The 20538-nt window shown below is 35.6% G+C and overlaps 2 protein-coding genes across 2 annotated transcripts; one reads left to right on the forward strand and one right to left on the reverse strand.

The window, feature by feature from the left end:
• Positions 1–12: 12 nt before the first annotated feature.
• On the forward strand, positions 13–15734 carry LOC137405471 (small ribosomal subunit protein mS35-like). Its single transcript, XM_068091746.1, has 8 exons — positions 13–155; positions 6391–6494; positions 7131–7250; positions 11238–11358; positions 11497–11636; positions 13030–13209; positions 13718–13831; positions 15498–15734. The coding sequence occupies exons 1-8, from the start codon at positions 14–16 to the stop codon at positions 15666–15668; spliced, it is 1092 nt and encodes a 363-aa protein (XP_067947847.1). The 5' UTR covers position 13; the 3' UTR covers positions 15669–15734.
• A 4-nt stretch (positions 15735–15738) lies between these two features.
• On the reverse strand, positions 15739–19651 carry LOC137405472 (5-demethoxyubiquinone hydroxylase, mitochondrial-like). The gene is made up of 2 exons (XM_068091747.1): positions 19301–19651; positions 15739–16004 (listed from the first exon to the last, which is right to left on the reverse strand). Exons 1-2 carry the CDS (start codon positions 19632–19634, stop codon positions 15739–15741), a joined length of 600 nt encoding a protein of 199 aa, XP_067947848.1. The 5' UTR covers positions 19635–19651.
• Between the last annotated feature and the right edge of the window lie 887 nt (positions 19652–20538).

The raw sequence follows: 20538 nt of genomic DNA on the forward strand, positions 1-20538 counted from the left end.
GGCGAAATTAAATATGGCTGCGCCCAGGCTGAAATCTTGTTTAAGGCTTCGGAATATAAACAAAACGTATTTGGCTTCGCATACTAATGTGCATAATCTAATCAATTTTATAACTGCAAGAACTTTTACTGGGAAAGGAATCCCTCCTATGCCGAGTATGTAATGTATTTCATGATGTAGAACGTGAAATAATCCTAGCTGTACGAACATTTTGCAAAGCAAACAACTCAAACTAGGAGTTCATTTATAAATATGTGGTATTCACGTTCACAGCTTATGCTGTTTACGTAAAAGTTATTTGGATTTTAGTGAGAAATGAAAGTGTTTGCGAGAAGTGAAGGTATATTCTTTTCAGAGTGTTTTACCAATGATATACAGCCCCCTGTATATGGAGCTGTATATCATTGGTTTTACCCATTAGAGTATGTCATATTTCCACAATGTACAGTTGTAAATATTTCTTATTTCGTATAAAATGTGCAATAAATCAATGTTATAGCAGCCATAATTGTTGAGAGGGTTATTGCAAATTATCAAAGGATTCAAAGCATTTGTTATTTACACATTTGTATTTTACACTATCAAATTCGATAAGTTAGGTATGTTATCAAATTAGCCAAATGGGACTCTAACAGAGCTCCATCAAGTTAGAACCATTTCAGCCTTGCAAACAAGGTAAAATCTGGGCCAAAATGATTTATTCAACATCTTTGAATTTAATAAATTTTGGATGATTCGGTTTAATTGTGAGGTTTTGGCTATGAATTATCCTTCTAGGTGCAAGAGACAATTTCAATGTTATACGCTTTTATGGCATTCTTTTCATGTCTTATTAAGTCAACAATTATTCAGTTAAATGGCCGCAATATTTTGAAAAAATGGTTATGGTTTTTGAATCATAAGTTTAATTAGCATATATGTATAGATACAGTAGACGCTCCTGTAACATATACCTCTGATAATATAAATTCCAGATAACGTATAAATTTTATGTAAAGTTTTGCTTCTACTATGTAAAAGATTCCATATAACATAGTGTCAAGTCAGGCAAGTTTTGAAATTCGATTTGAATGTTAGTTTATCTCGCCGCACTTACAGAAAAAAAACCCTGTGCATATAGCGTTATATCTATTTTATATGTACTGTATATATATTTTTCACGACATTCTAATTCATCATAATAAATCATTAAATGTGTCGACAGAAAGAGCAATAGGATAACTGCACAATTGTTCACAAATTCAAGGGTGATCAATTGGTGCAGGTGTTATAGCATTGGTCTACCAATCTGAATATCATGAGTTGGAGTGTCGTCGAACGTTATCTTTTATCCTAGCTTTGACCCATGGATACAGATGGACGACAAATAGGTAGAACTGATTCGTTTAATACAAAGATTTTGTTTTGCCTTATTGTAGACGTACAAAATATTTGTTATCAGCTTTACTTTGTAGAACAGACATAGCTGTGTAAAAAAGTAAGCCAATCGTTGTAAATTAACGTAGAAAATGTACAGTCCCCATCAACTTGTTGTAAAATTACCCCAATCATGGTCTGTAAAACCACTGAGATTTATTATAAAAAGGAGAAGAGTTGGCGATGCAAACCAATAATACTGCATTTACGATACAGTCCACAAATTAAAACAGTCAAGTTTTTTCTTTTGCATGGTCAATGGAAGGAGTTTGGAAAGATCTTGGAACGGATTAGGCAATTTACATGCATTTTCCCATTCTTATAACGTAAATTCCCTATAACGTAAATGTTTCTGTATCGGATCATTTACATTGTAGGAGCACTTACTGTATACATAATATATTTATACAGATATATATATATATACTAGCGGAATGCCCGGCGTTAAACGGGTATTAAAGCATCAGCTTATAAACAAGGAGAGGTAATGTAGTGGCCTGTCACTTGTCATTAGCCTGGCAAATTGCCAATGACTAATTTGATTAAGCTTATTACTAAAAGCTGCGAGAACAAGCATAAAATTTTGTTGCGTCGTAAAGGAGAGCGGTAGCGTATTGTCATCCACATAGCGACATATATCGCCCTATAAATCCATCAACCTCGCATAGTTTAATTGGTAAGGTGTTTGCCCTGTGAACAGGAAGCTCCTAGATCAAATCTTCTGCGATACAGATTCTTCACTCCTAAATTTAATGACTATAACTTGACAAACCGAAGTACTACACACAGACACAAACTTAGAGATTTATATATATAGATCCACCCAGCATATATATGAATGCCCAGCATTGCCTGGGTAATATAAAAGTCTGCACAGAAAAGTTGTTATTATTTAACAAATAACAACAGTTACCGTTCTAACCTTCAAACTTGATATCATAAGAAAAATGTTTTGTGCTGGTCAAATAAATTAAAATGAAAAATAAAACCATTTTAAACGTGTTTAAATGTAAATGTGACATAATTAGCAAGTAACGGCCTAATAAAATCTGTTTTGCTACAATTACAATGAAAAATGATTTGGCAATGATACAGTTAATACGAACTGAGAAAACAAAATGAAAAACTTGAATATGTTGAATTAATGATAACAATGATTAGTGCATAGAAATGTGTGTATAAAAAAGTTTTCTGTTGCAGCAGAAGCTATCTATCAAAACTCAGAATACGATGATAGTGGTACCTGTCGATACTGGTACAAACGTAAAAATGAGATATCAGACTGTCTTTGTCTGGTAATTTGTCTGACTGAAGGGAGAAAGAATGTAGATGATATTCCTGCTCGAGATAATACAATTGTCCACATGAAAAGAATTTAGCTTTCGCAGATCTAACAATCAAATGTTAGGAAAAACTGGAAATAGGATTGTAACGGCACGCTTAAAATTGAAACAGCACATTTGAACATTACAAATTGGAAAACTAAAACTGGCAGGAAAAAATAACTTAGAAAATTAAAAAAAAATATCAAAGGCAAAAGATATATTAATTAATAATGAAAAGTGCGCATTTCGCGTGTGCAATCACGAAAGTTATACAGAATACGTACAATTAAAAACTATGAAATAGTAAGTGCCTTCGTAGACTTGTGGTTAGATATTTGGTTTACAAACATGCGGTTGCAATCTTCGTGAGTTCAAATCCAGCAGAACGCGCGCTTTTAATTCTGAGATTTTAATAGCTATAGCAGAACAAACCGGAGGGCAGACATACAAACACAAACTTTGAGATTTATATAAATAGTCATGTATATATAGAGTATATATATATATATATATACCGCAAAACCTTTAATTGAACGTCATGACACTCTATTTTTCAACCCCTCTTCTTTACTGGCGATCAATTGGAGGTGGTGGTCAAATAGAGGCTGACATTCAAATAGAGGGGCGTTGTAACTTTCAAATGGCTCGTTAGAATTTTGAAAGGATAAATTTAACCCTATTACGGCGAAGCGAATGCTGCCTATATTTTGCCCTTTTTTCCAGCGGCCCATTATTAAAAGTTTTTGTTGCAATAAATCTGCTAACTTACCTCCAACTTGTCAAAGATCTCTTAATAAGTATGCATTGAGAAGCCGAGAAATATCTCTACCAGTTATTTATTGCTTGCAATTAATCTGTGATAATATCATAGCCTGTGCCTTGCTTCGTAATTTGTTAGAGCTTACTTTTTTATATTTCATCCTAAATTTGAAGGTATATTTTTATTTTATATTTAACAATTTTGAATAAAATGTGTTTGCAGCCAATACTAGCTTTTTAAGTACATGAAGAGAAGTTATAGGCGTCGATCAAGTGTAAGCCGTGTTAAATCATAACTGCCACGTACAACAAGTACGTGGCAGTTTTGTACTGAAGTTAAAGATTGGTCCGCTAACTTTCAAAGTCATTAAAGGTTGACTTGCAACAAAATTCACATTATAGTTATTTGTACCAAAAGATTGACCATGTCTTACTCTGCTGTGAGGTAGGTGCAAAATATGTAGAAATGTGATTACAAGCTCAAAAACCGACAGTTAATCACCGCCATCACAAAACTGCCGTAGATTAGAATTTCTTTCCAAAACGGCTCAAATGGGACGTACTTGAACAAGATGGCTTCTGTTTATGCTTTCCTGCAGCCACATTCATCGAAATATTTTCACAAACATACTTCACGCATTCAATAAAATCATGTCTATTGTTCGTACGCGTTTATTTCATCATCATTGTAATGCTGTCATTTTGAGCACTGATATCTCAAAACCTACCGTAGAAATTCGTTTAATTTTTTAATCTTAGCTCGAAGAAGTGCATATCATCCTCTGATAAACATGATGAGCTTGTTGGACACCAGTGATGTCGAAAATTGCTGCAGAAATTATTCACGCTGCTTGGCAGGAAATATGGGTCATATGATCAGATTACGGCTAGACGCTTAGACCAAGCCGAAATGAAACTGTAAAGTAGCCAGCATCTATATTTGGTAAGGGCTCTTCAGTAAAACCCGAAGTGTTTTTCATAAACTAGTGCTACGAGAAGTTTTATATTGAGCCTTTTATTGGCCTTTCAATTCACGTGAGAACATCACGTGTTAAAACAATAATCAAATGGATGGACTACGCCAGTGAAATAAACTGATTCCGATCTACGGCGGTTTTGTTATGGCGGCGATTAACTGTTCGTTTTTGAGCTTTTAAGAGCTTGTAATCACATTTTCACATATTTGGTACCTACAATACAGCAGAGTAAGACATGGTGAATCTTTTGATACCAATTAACTGTAATGTAAATTTTGTTGCAAGTTGTTGAAAGTTGAAATGGCAATTTTTTTTGTATGTTAAATACAAATCATTTTTCTGTGCAAAGACTTTTTTATTATCCGGGCGACGACGGATAGCACAGCTAGTATATATAATACATGTATATATATATATATACACAAGTTGTCTGACCTCTTACCTGCTGGTTGAAGGGATCGCAACTCCAATTTTAGTACTGGTTTAAAAGAGAAAATATTATCGTTTTAGACACGAGCATTGCTAAACTGAGAGAAATCGGTCATTGTGTCTCTTTCATGCATTATGAAAGGTTTTCGGCGAACAGCATTTGCCGTCTTTTTTATTTCGACGCGCGTAATAAGCACACCGATTGCCAAATTGGAACTGGGGTGAAAGTTTTGTTGAATTCGTATGGTGAAATAAGATTCATACAGTGATTCCGTATGATGAATTTTCATTTGCCGATGGCTTTTACTGGCACAGCATACAAACTTTTTAATATCTAAAAAGAATATTTGCCTTGCTGGAGTTATCTATGCTTCATTTATTGTAATTCATACCAGAGAAAAAGGCAAACCCGCTTTCATCCTAAAATCATTGCAGATTTTGCTAAGGTTTCCGTAATCTCTACATGAAATACGTGTAATGAATATTGACTGAGTGAGTTACTGATGCTGGTGTACTTATATCTATAAGGTTTAGTGCTGCAGTTTTCTGTCATTCATAAATAACGGTTTTAGGTTTTAGGCGGTGTTGATTTCACTGAAAAAAAATTTGTCATAGATTGTTTCACAATCCAGACAAGTCTAAAAAATTAATAGTTGGTGAAACGTAGTAGTAATGTAAACGTCACACTTGGGGTACAAATGCTTATCAATAAACAAGGTCAATTCTACAGTGGGCCACTTTCTCACATCCATCCTCTTCTTTTGCAGTCAATGACCAATAGATTAGTTTGCAACAATTTGATATCATAAGGTGACAATAAAATTTTTAGGCTTTTTTGCAAATGCTTTATTTTGCATTCATGTTTTTCAAACAATTTTACATAATTGTTTGAAATACATGAATGCACCCTATGAGGGCGGTCTTGTATGGAAATGGTGTTGCTTAAGGTGGACTCCGCAGCCAAATTGATCAATTTTTTTCAAATTTTAAGTAATATTTATGTGCCATTGTGTGCAGTAAAATATGCTCTTTTGGAACGTATGCATTTGGCTGACAGAAATCGCTGCAAATAAGTACAATTTTATCATTGTAGGAGAATTTATATATTTTTATCACAATAAAGAGAAATGCTAGAAATCGTTAAAACTTGACTGTTGACTTGTAAGTTTGGAGATATTAGAGTAACTGTTGGTATTTTTATTATCAAGTTGTTTCTATATTAAGGAGCTGCCAGCAACCACACAATGAGTATAAAACGCAAATTTGATAAAAAAAAATTGTAATATCGCAGCACACATTTTACAATGGTGGCAATTTGCGAATAGAAGATGGCTGTTATCCATGAATTGCTTCAATTTATATTTACTGGAGTTTGGATCAACCCAACTGTCAGCCGCATGGACTCACAGAGTGATTATTTGGCATTGGAAACCAAGCACTTGTAGCCTCATCTCATTTTCCTGTGGTACATGTGTTTATTGCAGAATGTGACAAACGTGATAAAGATGGGTTTAGGATATACAGAATACCGGGTCTTCACAAAGATCCCGTGGAACAAAAGAAAAGCCCGTTTAAAATGTTCAGTGAGGTACATGTATATGGAGACTCATAGCTTCCTTTTGCAGATAAAATTGTAGTATTTTTTGTATTTGTTGGTCCTAGCTAATCCTTTGTGTTTTACCGGGCCAAAAATCACTAAAACCTGTGTAATTTTTTGTTGAACATTCAATAAAATCAGTACTCTATGAACACATGTGGTTTGAACTCAAATTTATTTGTGTTAGCAAAGTCTTTTGTACATAGACATTCTTTCGCTTATGTATTACCACTGTCTATGTATGGTATGATTTTTAAAAAAAATTTGCCGACACCCATGCCACAGTCCTTAAATCAAGTTGTTATGCCCATTCCACTATCTTCCAAACTTTTATAACCGTCACTTGTGTCATTGTAATCGAAGTTTTTTGCATTTACATCACTTCCATAATCTGAATTGCTATAATTGTTGGGCTACATAAGGTGCTGACTGACCAGCTGCTGACTGACCACTACTGACCAGCTACTACCACATTATTATTATTATTAACAAGCACAAAAGTACGTTGAGAGTAGAACATTTAGTGTAATATAAAATATCTAAAATAGATGTGAACACTTGGCAATGCTTGTTGACTTTAATACTTTCTACCAACTGATGAATCATCTCTCTATGATTCATGTTTAGAGACCTCCTCCGAGGGAGAAGGTGATGAAGGTGGATCAGGATTGGACGAATGTATGGCCTACAGCGGCTTCATTCAAACCCTCCGTCGTACCACTTCCGATTCGCCAAGGATATGTCAAGGTGAATTTTGAAGTCTAGTCTTTCCTGATTGGTCGTATCACAGTATGTCACACACATGTAAATTACGATGTACAGTCAAACATTTGCTTCGCAGAACCATTTTTTGTACAACAATGGCTCTTAAAAACGCATACAGCCTCTGCTTTACATTAGCAACATATCCATCAAGCACACGTTACATCATCGTTTTATGACTCAAAGTAATCTGCAAAATTATGATTAGGATCACAGGTGTCCTTTAGCGGAATATTGCCGAGGCCGGGCCGTAGTCTACACACACAAAACAGCAACAAAGGTCCACGTAGTTATGAGCAAAAACAAAAGTATCCACCCAAATATCTCACCAATCCGATGAGCAGCACACACAAAAATTAAACCAATCGACAGAGCCACCCATCGTGTAAAAATATTCCAAGTTTCAAGTCATGTCTTGCACAACTCACCTTATGGTTTGTCAAAACTTGTCCCAAAGTCCATATTAATTTGAGACTGACCGATTGCTGTTTTAGAAATGGTCGCCGCTGGCCTAGCCTAATGTCCTGATTCAACATCTCAGTAAATATCGGGGCATTGCTAAAAGAGGGAATTGAAAGGTTTGGGAGCACTTAGCGATGCACCGATAGTTACTGAGATGTTGAATCAGGACGTTAGGTTAGGCTAGCAGCAACCATTTTTAAAACAGCAATCGGGCAGTCTCAAATTAAAGGGACTTTAGGACAAGTTTTGACAAACCATAAGGTGAGTTGTGCAAGACATGACTTGAAACTTGGAATATTTTTACACGATGGGTGGCTCTGTTGATTGGTTTAGTTTTTGTGTGTGCTGCTCATCGGATTGGTGAGATATTTGGGTGGATACTTTTGTGTGTAGACTACGGCCCGGCCTCGGTTTCGGCAATATCCCGCTAAAGGACACCTGTGATTAGGACCATATAATTCTTCATCTGCATCACAGTCATCCATGACATACCGACAAACGAGTCATATCAATTTTTTTCGCAATATCATTCAGTAAAATTGCTATTATAATAAAGGATGTAGATGAAAGTATTTGAAAAATGGAAGTAAATTTCTGGTCTAAGGCCCTGTACAAGAATTAATGTGATTGGTTTACTCTGTTACTTAAAAGCAGCATATGTAAACAGAGTCATTTGATTGCCGGAATACCAGCTGTTAGGGTTCAAAGGATTAAAAACATGTACAGCCTCTGTTTGCAGTTAGCTAAGCAGACGTCAGACTGGATTTTGAGGGATTGCTCGAACTTTTGCAACTCATGAATGTTAGGTTTAGAGGTAGAGATGGTGGTAGAGACATACAGACACGTGTAGAGTCATACAGCGCACTTGTATGTTGAAATAGTTGAGGTTTAAACTAACTTACATTAATTACTTATTACTATTTATACAAAATAGTAATTAATATATTTTCTTTCTTTCCTTTGTCATCTTCTTACGAAGCTGTTATGCTTCATGAAGATGTACATTGCATCATCACACATGTATGGTGGAAATTACATCGGGGATGTCATCAGATACATTACATGTATTTTCTGGAAGTTTACATCGTAATTCTGAAAACAATTATGTTAAAGCAATTGTAATGAAAGGTCTGTTGTGTGAAAGTTTGGTTGCTGCCATACGAATATCAAGCATTTAGCAACACAAACATCTATATGAGGGTGTTTCTTTTGAACCATCAGGAATTTATGTGACTGTAGAAGCAAACCCACGCCTTGCTGTGTATCCTTAGTAATACCATTTTTTAGCTATGCGATCAAGTACAATAGGACCCTCGCCATACGATTTGTATTTGTTCCAGTGTTGGCATTGTAAGGCAAAGATTTCGTAGAGAGAGGCATAAAAACCCATAATAAATATTTAGTGCAAACACCCGCCCTCTGCTAAAAATCATCAAACTTTAATATACAGACTGTACATATTAAAAATTAGTAAGAAAATAATTTGTTGACCTTAGTAACTACAGTTACCTACAGTAACTTTAGTCTATTTGATAGTTATGATCTGCAATAAAATGTAACGTTACAATGTAGTACGTGTCGTGCATACCATAGGGAGTTCTTACCTTCGAGACAGAACATATAACATAAAGGTTGAATTTAATTTAAATGAATTTAACTTACTAGACACATACAGCTAAATTTTAGTTGAAGGTTTTAGTATGTATTTTTTATTATTTTACTGAACTTCAACTTTTTCATCGCAAAAATTTTATCATCTATCTGTTTCCGGTTTCATTTTCACAATAGCAAATAACGAATATTGCGAAACTGAGCGAGATCAAGTATCGTATCTCTTTCATTCGTTGTTTGAGAGATTTTGGCAAATAGCATATCGACATATTTGTTATTCTCACGTAATCAGCACACTGACTGCCAAATTTGAATTTCGAGAGAAATATGTTTTGATGTCGTATGGCAACAAATATTGTGAATGGAGAGGATGAAAAATCATCGTGTTTTACATCGCAAGAGGAAACAATCGTATAACAAGGTAATCGTAACTCAAGGGCACACTGTACGTCGATACAGTCAATGAAGCCTGTCATATAATTATTCATCGTATAGATTTGCTGAGACATTTGGAGACAGACACTTTTAACCGAGTTTTCTAAAATCCATTCTTTTATAACATTCACAAGCTTTATTGATGAGCATTTTCTATTGCTCTCACATCATTGAAGAACCTTTTCAAGACAGTCTGATGTGTTTATAAACAATATGACCAGAGGCTGTCAGTCAGGAGGATATTGAAAATACTGCTAATGAATAAGTGTTACTAACCTGATCTCATCTTCATAAGTATATTTTGTAATCTCTTCTGCTGTATAACTAATATAACTGTCTTGAGTCTGTTTGCTGGAAGGATGCAGTCTGCTCAGCCAAAAGGGAAACCGACTGTCAACAATTGTTTGTCTGTAGAGAAATATTTTCTTTCTGAATCTATTAAAATGCATTGCAGAAGTGTTTTTTGAGAGCTTCAATCGATGTGAAAAAGTTGGAACTGGAGTGTTTATCCCAACAAAAGTGGACGACTCTGAATTGCTGTTATAGAATAATTAGTAGGAAATGTAAGCTTTTTGTTCAAGGAAGCGCAAGAGAAAAACTTAAGTTCTCATCAAATACCATGCCTGACGAGTTGACACGTTTTACTGTCAGATTCCATAGACATTATCACTGTATGCTGCCTGATTGCTTGGTAATAAGGTGTCTGCAAGTGCAGACAACTACATGGTTTATAATAACTGAGTCTTTGAAAACTATTAATACTGTCTGAGCTGTCAAATGCAGTTGTCAACATTTATTTCTTTTAAAACTTTCTTCCAAAGGAATAATCTGTAAGCTTAGTGAAAGTGATTACTTGTTCATTTTTACATGGCAAATATCCAAGACTATTATAGAACGCTGGCTATATCTATTCAGTATGATAATAACATGCCTTATCATATGCTCACTCATTTTCACATTTTACACTCTAAATTTTCTTTTGTGGCTTTGATCAGGCATCAGAATTTTGGTTTTGCATCTGCTTGGCACCATTTGCTTACAACTTTTTGAACAGGTTTTAAGTAAGCTATTGAGTAGACTACTGAATGCCCTGCGTTGAATGGGTAATAAAACGGCTTATAAACATAACACTACTTTACCTACTGCATTACCTGCAACTGTTTATAACCTATTTTTATTACCCATGCAACGCTGGGCAGTGACCTAGTGAGGCCAGCTTCTAATCATTCTGGGGCAATGTTGTTTCGCATCTTTTAACCAATGCAGTGGATATCTTCACCATTGTTGATTACTCTGATCAATTGAACGCCATAGCCTAATGGATAAGATGGACACCTCCAAAACCGGAGGTTCCGAGATCAAACCTTCTGCAAAGTGGATTTTTCGTTACTAAAACTTTATTGCTATAACTGGACAAACATGACAAACACTGAGTTCTATAGATAGATGCTTTGCTTGTTATAGAATGCTGGAGAGAACCAGGGGATTATTCCTTACAAGTACCACAATATGGAACTAATGAAAGTTATCAATTTCCTCCATCTCACTCCACGGCACATCAGCAAACACTGCGCTGCTCTTAAAAGTATCTATTTGTTCTATGAAATGCTTTATTTTGGTTTGAATATGGGTAGATAACTCCCAGCACCTCTTCATGTTTGATCCTATAGAGTTTGCCTGAAGCTCCTTTGGCGCTTAGGGAAAATTATTTTTGTTCTCTTAGAGTTTTGCACACCTTGGCCGCAGGAACTGAATGAAGAGGGAATACAGGAAACGCATTTTCCCCTTTCCATCACAACTTGTGACTATGTTTACTCTCACTCCACTATTAGAGATCCACGGAGTCGTCTGGTTACCATGAAGGTATCCCGTCTTCACCATTTTATGCACCCATTGCGTGTCTAATAGCAGAGCTTATTTGCAGCTCCAATATGTGTCAAGGTCTTTGGGTTAGTGCGTCTTCAAATTGGCGACCATATTTGTTGCTTTAGGACGTTACAGCTACCTTTGTGCACAACCGGGTTGATTTTTCAGGACTGACTTTGTAGTTGCAATATTTTTGATCTTTCAAATTGTATTGATATCATTTCTGTCAGTTTGTCAATTTGTCCGTCCATGGCTGTTTTTGTCATTTTTTATTGTATTGACTGTCTGTAGTTCAAACTTGTGTCATTGACTGTTGCATTACATGTTTATTTTATTAGGCCTCTAATCAGAATTCAACAATCCTTCACTTGTTGCGTTTAATCTGTCCTGTCATAAGTAAAAATTCACAAAATTCACGGTCTGTGTCGGCTTGCACAGTAATATAAGTACAGACCGTAAGCCGATGTATCGGCTTATCAATAGGGTGTCACTTTTCTTCTCATTACGAGGCCTACACACTAGCTAGACTAATCAATTTTTGTCTCCAACGAAACAACCTTGTTGCCAATCACGTGCGCACAATAGAAAATGTTTTGTCTCAATTCAATTTTTAATTATTATTCAAAACGGCAAAAGCAGATCGTTATCGTCATAGATATAAGAAACACACCGCATTGTTCAAGGCACAGAAAAGTTGCGAGAGTGAGATTTACTAAACAATTTTATATATATCTTGTAGAGAATTTCTTTCTAAATAAGATGCTTTTTACTGTAAAACGATGTTTTTATTCTCGAAATATTGCCTAAATACTAGCGGTATATCGGTTTTTCGAAAATCGATTTGAATTAATTTGGGCAGAATAATTGTTCGGCCGGAATTTAATGCGGTAACAAAAGTGTTGAGAAGCGTAATGAAGGACGTCAAAAGCATGTTGCACTTCACCAAATGTAACAGAAAAATAGCAAACATGGCGGTGCTGGCAGAATGATACACCTAAAAGTATCTCACTAGTGAGATATTTTTCGCTATTTATCTGCTTGTGAAGCACTTCATCGCGCTTCGTAAGCACCCACATCTCTCAAAATCGTCTAACAAGCTTTGAAAGACGCAAAATAAATAATTATTTATAAATATAATAATTATTCAATAATAATAATTATTATTTTTCCGATTAATAAAAAAGTGACTTTTAAACAGTTTTTACTATTATATAAAAGAGACGTGTTTCATTTTTTTTCTTTCTATTGTTATTTATTTTCTCCAACATTTTATTTTAATGGGTATTTTTTACACTGCGAAGTACTGAATCCGTGAAAACTGAATGTAACCAAAGCCAGGGATTACTGTACGTATTTGCGATCATTGTCTATTTACATTGCTCTGTGGCAGTTTAAGATGAGTTGCCTTGACCTCGACTACCACGCTAAAGACAAGATGATACGACTCCTTGGCGACAGGTATGACCAGGAGACAGATGAAGTAACTATTCAGTCGGACAAGTGTCCAATTCAACAACAGAACAGCGACTACATCGCATACCTACTCACAGCGCTCTACTATGAATCTTGGGTAAGGAAGAAATAGCGCTTGTTGAATGCCGCTGTTATCACTCGAGGTTTTCATGCAATGGTTAGAATGGTATGGCAACATTCTGAAAGTATGTGGATAGATTCCTTAAAATCTGTTAGCTTGCTTGAGTTATGCATCACATCGTGATTGCATATCAGTTGAAATCTGTGAATTGATATAAATAGCTTGTTGGGGTATACATGACTTTCCTGTCACTGCAACTAATAGAAAAGATAGCAATGCTACTATATTGATATAGAGATAACTCTATGGCTGTCTGTAGTAAGTTTAGCTCAATTTTATATTCTAGAAAGGCTCATGTTACAGCCTTTTGCAATAAATGGGTTGTACCGGGTTCTGCTAGCAGCTAATGGTCATATCTTTTCAAACTACATGAATAAAGATGGCTCAATTAGGTGTTATGTTCTCTTCTTCAGCTTTATTTCCAGGAATAGGAGAGTTACAGTCTGTAGAGAATGTATATTTTTATCCGTTTGTGGTTCTACAGAAAGTGGAGGAGTGGGAAGGGGAGAAAACTTGGGCAGATTTAGAAGCGTATGACTGGGAGAGAAGCAAGGCTAAAGAGAAGATAGAGCGTCTGCAGGAGAAACTGCCACAGGCTGTACGTAGTCTTTTCTTTCTTTACAAACTTCACAGTATTTCATTTTTCCAGCGTTCTTTGGGCAGCGAATATGGCGCAATGATTAATGCAGTGTAAATGTAGTGCGATGGTGAGCAAATCCTTTCTTTTCGGTGTCAATTTCGATAACTGAAGGAGTCTAATAGTCTTTCATAGCCTTTAGGAAAAGGAGTTCATGTTTTTAAAATGGAAAACTGTAAACTCACTGAAGAAACGGAGCCAACGTCGCTTAAAATCCTCAATAGTACATAGAAAGTTATACAGTATGCGCTCCGACAACATAAATAATCGGTTCCAGGAACGTTTACGTTATAAGAACAGTATAATCCATAGAAATTACCTAAGCCATTCCATGGTCTTCCCGAACTCACTCCTTTGGCTATACAAAAAGGAAAATTTGACTTGAATTTTCAATTTGCAGGCTGTACTATAACTGCAGTATTATTTCTTTTTCTGATCAATCTCACTAGTTTTTGTAGACCATGATTGCAGAACTTGTACAATAAGTTGAAGGGCAGCGCAAATATTCGACATTCATTTTCCACGATTTGCTTATTCTTTCTTAACAGCAAAGTCTTTTCTGCAAAGTAAAACTAATAACAAATATTTCATTCATCTACAGTAAGTCCAATTAGCAAAATATTTTTACTATAAAAAAACGGTACCACCTGTTCGTAGTGTATCTGTACCCAGGGTCAGGTTAGGATAAAAGAGAACTTTTGACAGAACTTCAATTCGCCACGTTCATATTGGTGGACTGCACTGTAACAGCTGAACCATATGATTGCCTTTAAATATTTATGAACAATTACGCAGCTACATATTTTCTGTTTCGTTGAACCATCCGGCGATCTATCACGACGAACTAAAATGTCATGGAGGTTGTATATATGATAGATATAATGATATATGCACGTCGTTTTTTTCACAAGTGTGGCAATATATGTTCAATTCAAATCGAATTTGAGAACTTGCACAGACTTGACACTTTACGTTATATGGAATTTTTACGTAGTATGAAGAAAAACTTCACATAAATTTTTACGTTATCTGGAATTTACGTTATAGGAGCGCCTACTGTATACAGGTTCATTTGACCAATCAAATCACATGATACCCCCTCAAGTTTGACAACTGAGCGCCTCATGAATGTAATAAAATCTTCTGGTTATGGTTCAATGCTATACAAATGAAGGGTAATTTTAATGATGGAATTTGGTAATAGATATTTAAGCTTATAAGCTTTGTGATGAGATTAGATTTGTGCATCTAAATTCAGTGTATCTTAATTTATATTCTTGTAATCATTGAAATGTAAAAGTTCTGCTACAAATACAATGGAAGTTTTATACAGTTGTCTACGGGTTAAATTTATAGATACCTATATATACTCCAATGTTTACATTTTATGATATCCGTTACTCTCGCAGATGATGCGCTAACCAACAAGTGTAATCTTTCAGGGTTAAAAACAACCCAACTAGCATAATCAATTATTACAAGTGATGTTTGTTTAACCCTGGCATTGAATCTGAACATTAAACAATCTGAACTTTACCAGCCAAAGAAATGGTTAAACAATTAGCATTGTAAGAAGAAGGTCATATTGGCTGGAAAACAAACAAATTTATGGCATTTTATTATATAGCGAAAGGAAAGTTGGAGCGAAGATGTTGGTCGGTTTGCCGAGGCTGTGACAAGGTTGCACAATGAGGGAGAAAGCAAAGACACTCTGAATGATTACAAATCTGCAGTATTAGCCATGTTGAAACTACGTACTGATTCCACTCCATCGAACAATGCACAAACCCCATCCTGATATCGCTCATAGCGAATTTTAGTGTTTGTATATTTTGCAATAAAAATAAATCATGTGAATATTTGATTTGTTACACTCGTTCTGCAACCCAGATGGCACCTCGACATCCTATTTTTATAGCCTCAGTGAGTGCTGTATAGAGGGGCGCTTTTTCAGCATCGTGGTCAAGACCAATGTCATGATGTTCAAGCTCTTCATCCCTGAACTTGGTTATTATCTCCAGCAGTTCCTTGTACTTCTCTGGATCAAGAGCAACTAACTCCCTTATCTGGTCATTGTAATGTTCACCAATTACTGATTCTACTGCAACTGTACATGCCATAGCACCTTCCTTGCCTGTCAACAAACATGACATGTCTTCATACTGGGTACGAAAAGATACCTTGCGGTTGAATGTCAGTAACCTAACTCACATGTATTTAATATAGCATTGGACTAACAAGAGATTGGTGGTTTTTATATTAAGGTTGTAGGGGTGATTGCAGCTATATTCCTTTTTCCAGCTACATATTAACTGTGGTCTGCAGTCATCACAGTATAAAGTAGGGAGTTGAACCCAAGGCACAATTGAAAACTATCAATGGGCTACTTATGATGGGATTGATATATTTATGGTAGTGATAAGTTTATGGTACAGATACATCTATGTTGGTGATATGCTTATGGTATTGATACATCTATGGTAGTGACATTTTATGGTACTGATGTATTTATAGTAGTGACATTTTTATGGTACAGATACATCTATGCTGGGGATAAGTTTATAGTATTGATATATCTATGACAGTGATATGTTTATGGTATAGATATATCTATGGTAGTGACATTTTATGGTATTGCTATATTTATGGTGGTGACATTTTTATGGTATTGATACATCTATGCTGGTGATAGGTTTATAGTATTGATATATCTATGATAGTGATGTTTTATGGTATAGATATATCAATGGCATTGATGTGTTTATCGTAATGATACATCCATGCTAGTGATGCGTTTATAGTATTGATACATCTATGCTAGCGGTGTGTTTATGGTATTGATAATCTATAAAAGAGTTTTATTTAAAATAAATGGTTTGCAAGCCAAACACTGGCTAAAATGGTATCAGGAAATGTATGACAAATAACTGTAAATTGGTAGACACAAAACATGAAACTAGGAATTGTCTTCTTTTTAGTCTAGTATGCATAGCCATATATGTCACAGATTCATTACAGCAGATATGCAATATCATGAAATGAATAGAAAATATTGTGACAAATCACAGCGTGATTATGGTAAATTAGCTTACAAAATGACACACAACTATTGCACATAGGCTCGCACTGATGAGCGTATCAGTGTAATAACTTAGCACCATATCTCAGTGTCTGCTAAGAGTAAACTCTCCTGAGTGAAACCTTAATTACTGCTGTCAGTTATGTAAGAGAAGGCTATCAAGGGTACACAACTTCACCATGAGACCATCTGTTAAACTAAACACTACCTGTCTGGAATGGAGGCGTTACTGGCATACAATGACACCGAACTGGATATCAACGCAGGATAAGAAGGCGAGCGCAACAAACCAGGTATGTAGAAGCATTAAATATGCCATTCCAGAGTTCCCCATACAAAATTTCATATCTGCGCTTACACGGGTCTCTGCAGGCAGATATTTAAGCATTCAGACTGCTTGCTGACAAATCCGCTACTGAAACCATAGAGCAAGTTGAGAATCAAGTAGTACAACTTATATAGAGAACATGAAAGAATAAGTGGCATAACCAATGCTCTCACAAAACCTCAACTTGGTACGCTCAAAGATAGAATAAAAATGGCAGAAGTTAAATGGAATGATCTGGTTAGGTCAGATGATGTCAATGAAAGATATGACATGCGATATAGCCAGTGAACTGATAGGTGCAATTAAATAAACAGCTACAAGAAATCTTATTAACTTGCTTTCATCATTTTTTCCGACGTTGAATACTTTTGTTGATGCAATGAAAGCTAAAAATTTGCAACGAAATAGTTTCAGTGTTGGTAACTTTGTTTAGTCAGAGCTGGTATTGGATTGGACAATTTCGTGCTAGCAAATAAAAGGGTTACTATTCTACTGCTGGTCTTTTCTTTAATTATAAGAAATTAAACGAAAGAAAAACTACACAAGAAAATTCATGAATGAAGCTACCAGCTTACGACGATGAGTTTAATAGAATCGTTGTTAGTAAATGCAACTTTTCTGTCTGCTTTTTAATCTATATATATATATATCTATGTCTTGTGTTTGTCTTTTTGTTAAACCGTGTGTCCAGTTATAGCAATTAAAATCTAGAAATGAAACTGGATTTGATCTCAAGACCTCCAGATCTAGAGGCGGCCAACTAAAATATTAAACTACACAAAATACTATGGGTTCATTGGGCAAATAGTCATTGCATTGGTTAAGATACTCACGCTCAAAGTGCTTGCTTGGGATTAATAACTAGCACTCATGACCGTTATGCGCAACGATTGTTAGGCTGGCCCAAAATGCTGATATTGTTTTAGTAAAGACCTAGCTTTCCAGGTAAGTTACTCAAATTCAATAGGTAATTATTCTATTACCCTGGGTATTCGGCTAGTTTGTATATATGTATCAGTTTGCGCATTCTAGTGTGACCTTTTTGAGCAGCTACTCAAACTGTCAGTAGTCTCTCCATGCTGAAATCAATAAAGGTTTCATTGTTTTTTGGCTGTTGTTGTTTCGCCATACAATTCTGAGCTGCTCGTTTTGGCTTGCATCTGGCTCGTGCTATCACTGTATATATCATCGACTGAAGAGGTCTCTAAGTTCGGAACTATGGAACTTAACGCACATTTAGAGCTTTGGTTACACACACTTGGTTACACATACGCTTTGGTTACACACAATTTCGGTTCGGTTGCAATGTGGCCAGATATACAGAAAAATGTCTACTAACAGGAATAATCCCCTCCCAGATTCTGCCCATATCCAGGACTTCGCATAACCTGAATAGTTTTTTTTCATTAGAAACAACTGATACCCTAGTAAACTGTTTCCGGCCTCTATAAATTGGTTAAGTTAACCTCAGCTGACTACATGACATTTCTTCTGAATTACACAAAAAACTCTGACTATTATTTATTATTACTGTTATTATTATTATTACTAAAAAGCACATTCAAATAGTAAATGAACATAAAAATACAGTAATAATACAAATGGGTATTAACCAAGCAACATATGAAATTACTATAAGGACATCCCAGCAAGTGAGCAATGACTAAGGAAGGTGTATGTGAAGTGTTGGAGGAGTGAGAGATGATATAAAATATATTACATATATTAAAACTAACATTAAATGAAAAACTATTTTTGTTTACTGCAACACTTTTATTTTATACAGACCTTTAATATTTTTGCTAAGAAAATTTATTTTTTCCAGGAAAAGCGCTGGGTGGTCTTTACCATTAGGCCACCTAGGGAGAGCATCTAGAAATTTCCTTGACTTGTAAATTCTGTCACTTTTTGCCTTTTAGCAGAAAGGCAACTCTACAACTATTTTTGCTCGAAAGACATCTATTTAATATTCCTAGTAGGAAGAGGTTTCACTGTACGTACTTCTCATCCAACAGTGACTTACCTAGCAGCGCTGTTCCAGCTCCGAGCGCCCAACCAGCAACATTCCAAAATGGAAGCAAAGCTGTCGGTCTAACTCTGTACTGAGGTATCAGTCTATTAAAGGTGTCTAAATGCTCCTTTTCCTGCTCCCACATATGTTTGATGATGGGCCCCACTGGAGTATTGCCCAGCACTGCCAACTGTCCAGCATATATTGTGTTGGCTCCAAACTCTCCAGCATGGTCAACTCGAATCATCCGATCCAGAATTGCCTTTTCCTTATCTGATACATGCGAACTGTACTTTCGACAGTATGTCCTGATTGGTGTCGATCGGATGAGGCCTGATCGAAGCATAATTCTGGTAAATAGTTAATCCTAAAACAAAGCGTAGAAACATTTACTATCCTCTAAGTTAGAATCTGATTACCTGTGGGGCTCTCACAAGATTGCACAGGATCTGACAGAATAATCCCGAAAAAAAATTAAGTTTTCTACAAAATCTTTTTATCAAATTGAAGAAATTAAATTTTTTGAAAGTATCTTGAATATTAAGGGCTTGCTATTTTACGACGGCGGGTGTGACAAAACTTTGTATCTGAGGTCTAATTATACATAACCCACATTCTGGATATCAGTTTCGCTGGTTTTATGTAACTCTCCCTGAAACAATACCAAGAATTTTTTTTTAATTTTTCAACATGTTGAAACACTTAAACCATAACTGTCACGAACAATTTTTATCATATTTACTAGGTAAATCAGCCACGCTGATTCCGATTTTGTACTCAAAATAAACATTAGTCCACTAACTTTCAGAGTAATGAAGGCTATTTTACAGCGTTTTAATATCGGTCTCGAAAACAACACGATCGGCACAACAAGCCCCGCCCATAAATACGTGACGTAACCTAGCTTTTTAGGAACAGAAGTTACGTAGGGATGTTTAGACCGATTTAGAATAATAGAGATGGGTGTTTTAAAATCCATTAACATCTAAATTCAGCCTTAAAAATAATATCAGTCTTTTCTTTAAGGTAGATAAGCTATTTAGCATTGCATAATTAACAAAGCGCAATAACAACGCTAGCTTGTGATAAAACCACGCTTTTTGAGCTCATTTTTCTCGGCGTTCAGCCCATTTAAACATCATGTAACAAGCTACGAGCAATTTTAAATAGTTTATATACCTTTCATAAAAAACTGAAATTATTTTACAGGCTGGATTTAGAGAACAATGGGTTTTAAGACACCCATCTCT

This window comes from Watersipora subatra, chromosome 9, assembly GCF_963576615.1.
Source record: "Watersipora subatra chromosome 9, tzWatSuba1.1, whole genome shotgun sequence".
Taxonomy (NCBI): Eukaryota; Metazoa; Bryozoa; class Gymnolaemata; order Cheilostomatida; family Watersiporidae; genus Watersipora; species Watersipora subatra.

Coding starts and splice junctions, on each gene's coding strand:
- LOC137405471 (XM_068091746.1), top strand. CDS start 14: ATGGCTGCGCCCAGGCTGAAATCTTGTTTAAGGCTTCGGAATATAAAC. Junction 6,495..7,130: donor CGTTTAAAATGTTCAGTGAG/GTACATGTATAT, acceptor ATTCATGTTTAG/AGACCTCCTCCGAGGGAGAA. Junction 13,832..15,497: donor AGGAGAAACTGCCACAGGCT/GTACGTAGTCTT, acceptor TTTATTATATAG/CGAAAGGAAAGTTGGAGCGA.
- LOC137405472 (XM_068091747.1), bottom strand. CDS start 19,634: ATGCTTCGATCAGGCCTCATCCGATCGACACCAATCAGGACATACTGT. Junction 16,005..19,300: donor AGCTGGAACAGCGCTGCTAG/GTAAGTCACTGT, acceptor GTTTGTTGACAG/GCAAGGAAGGTGCTATGGCA.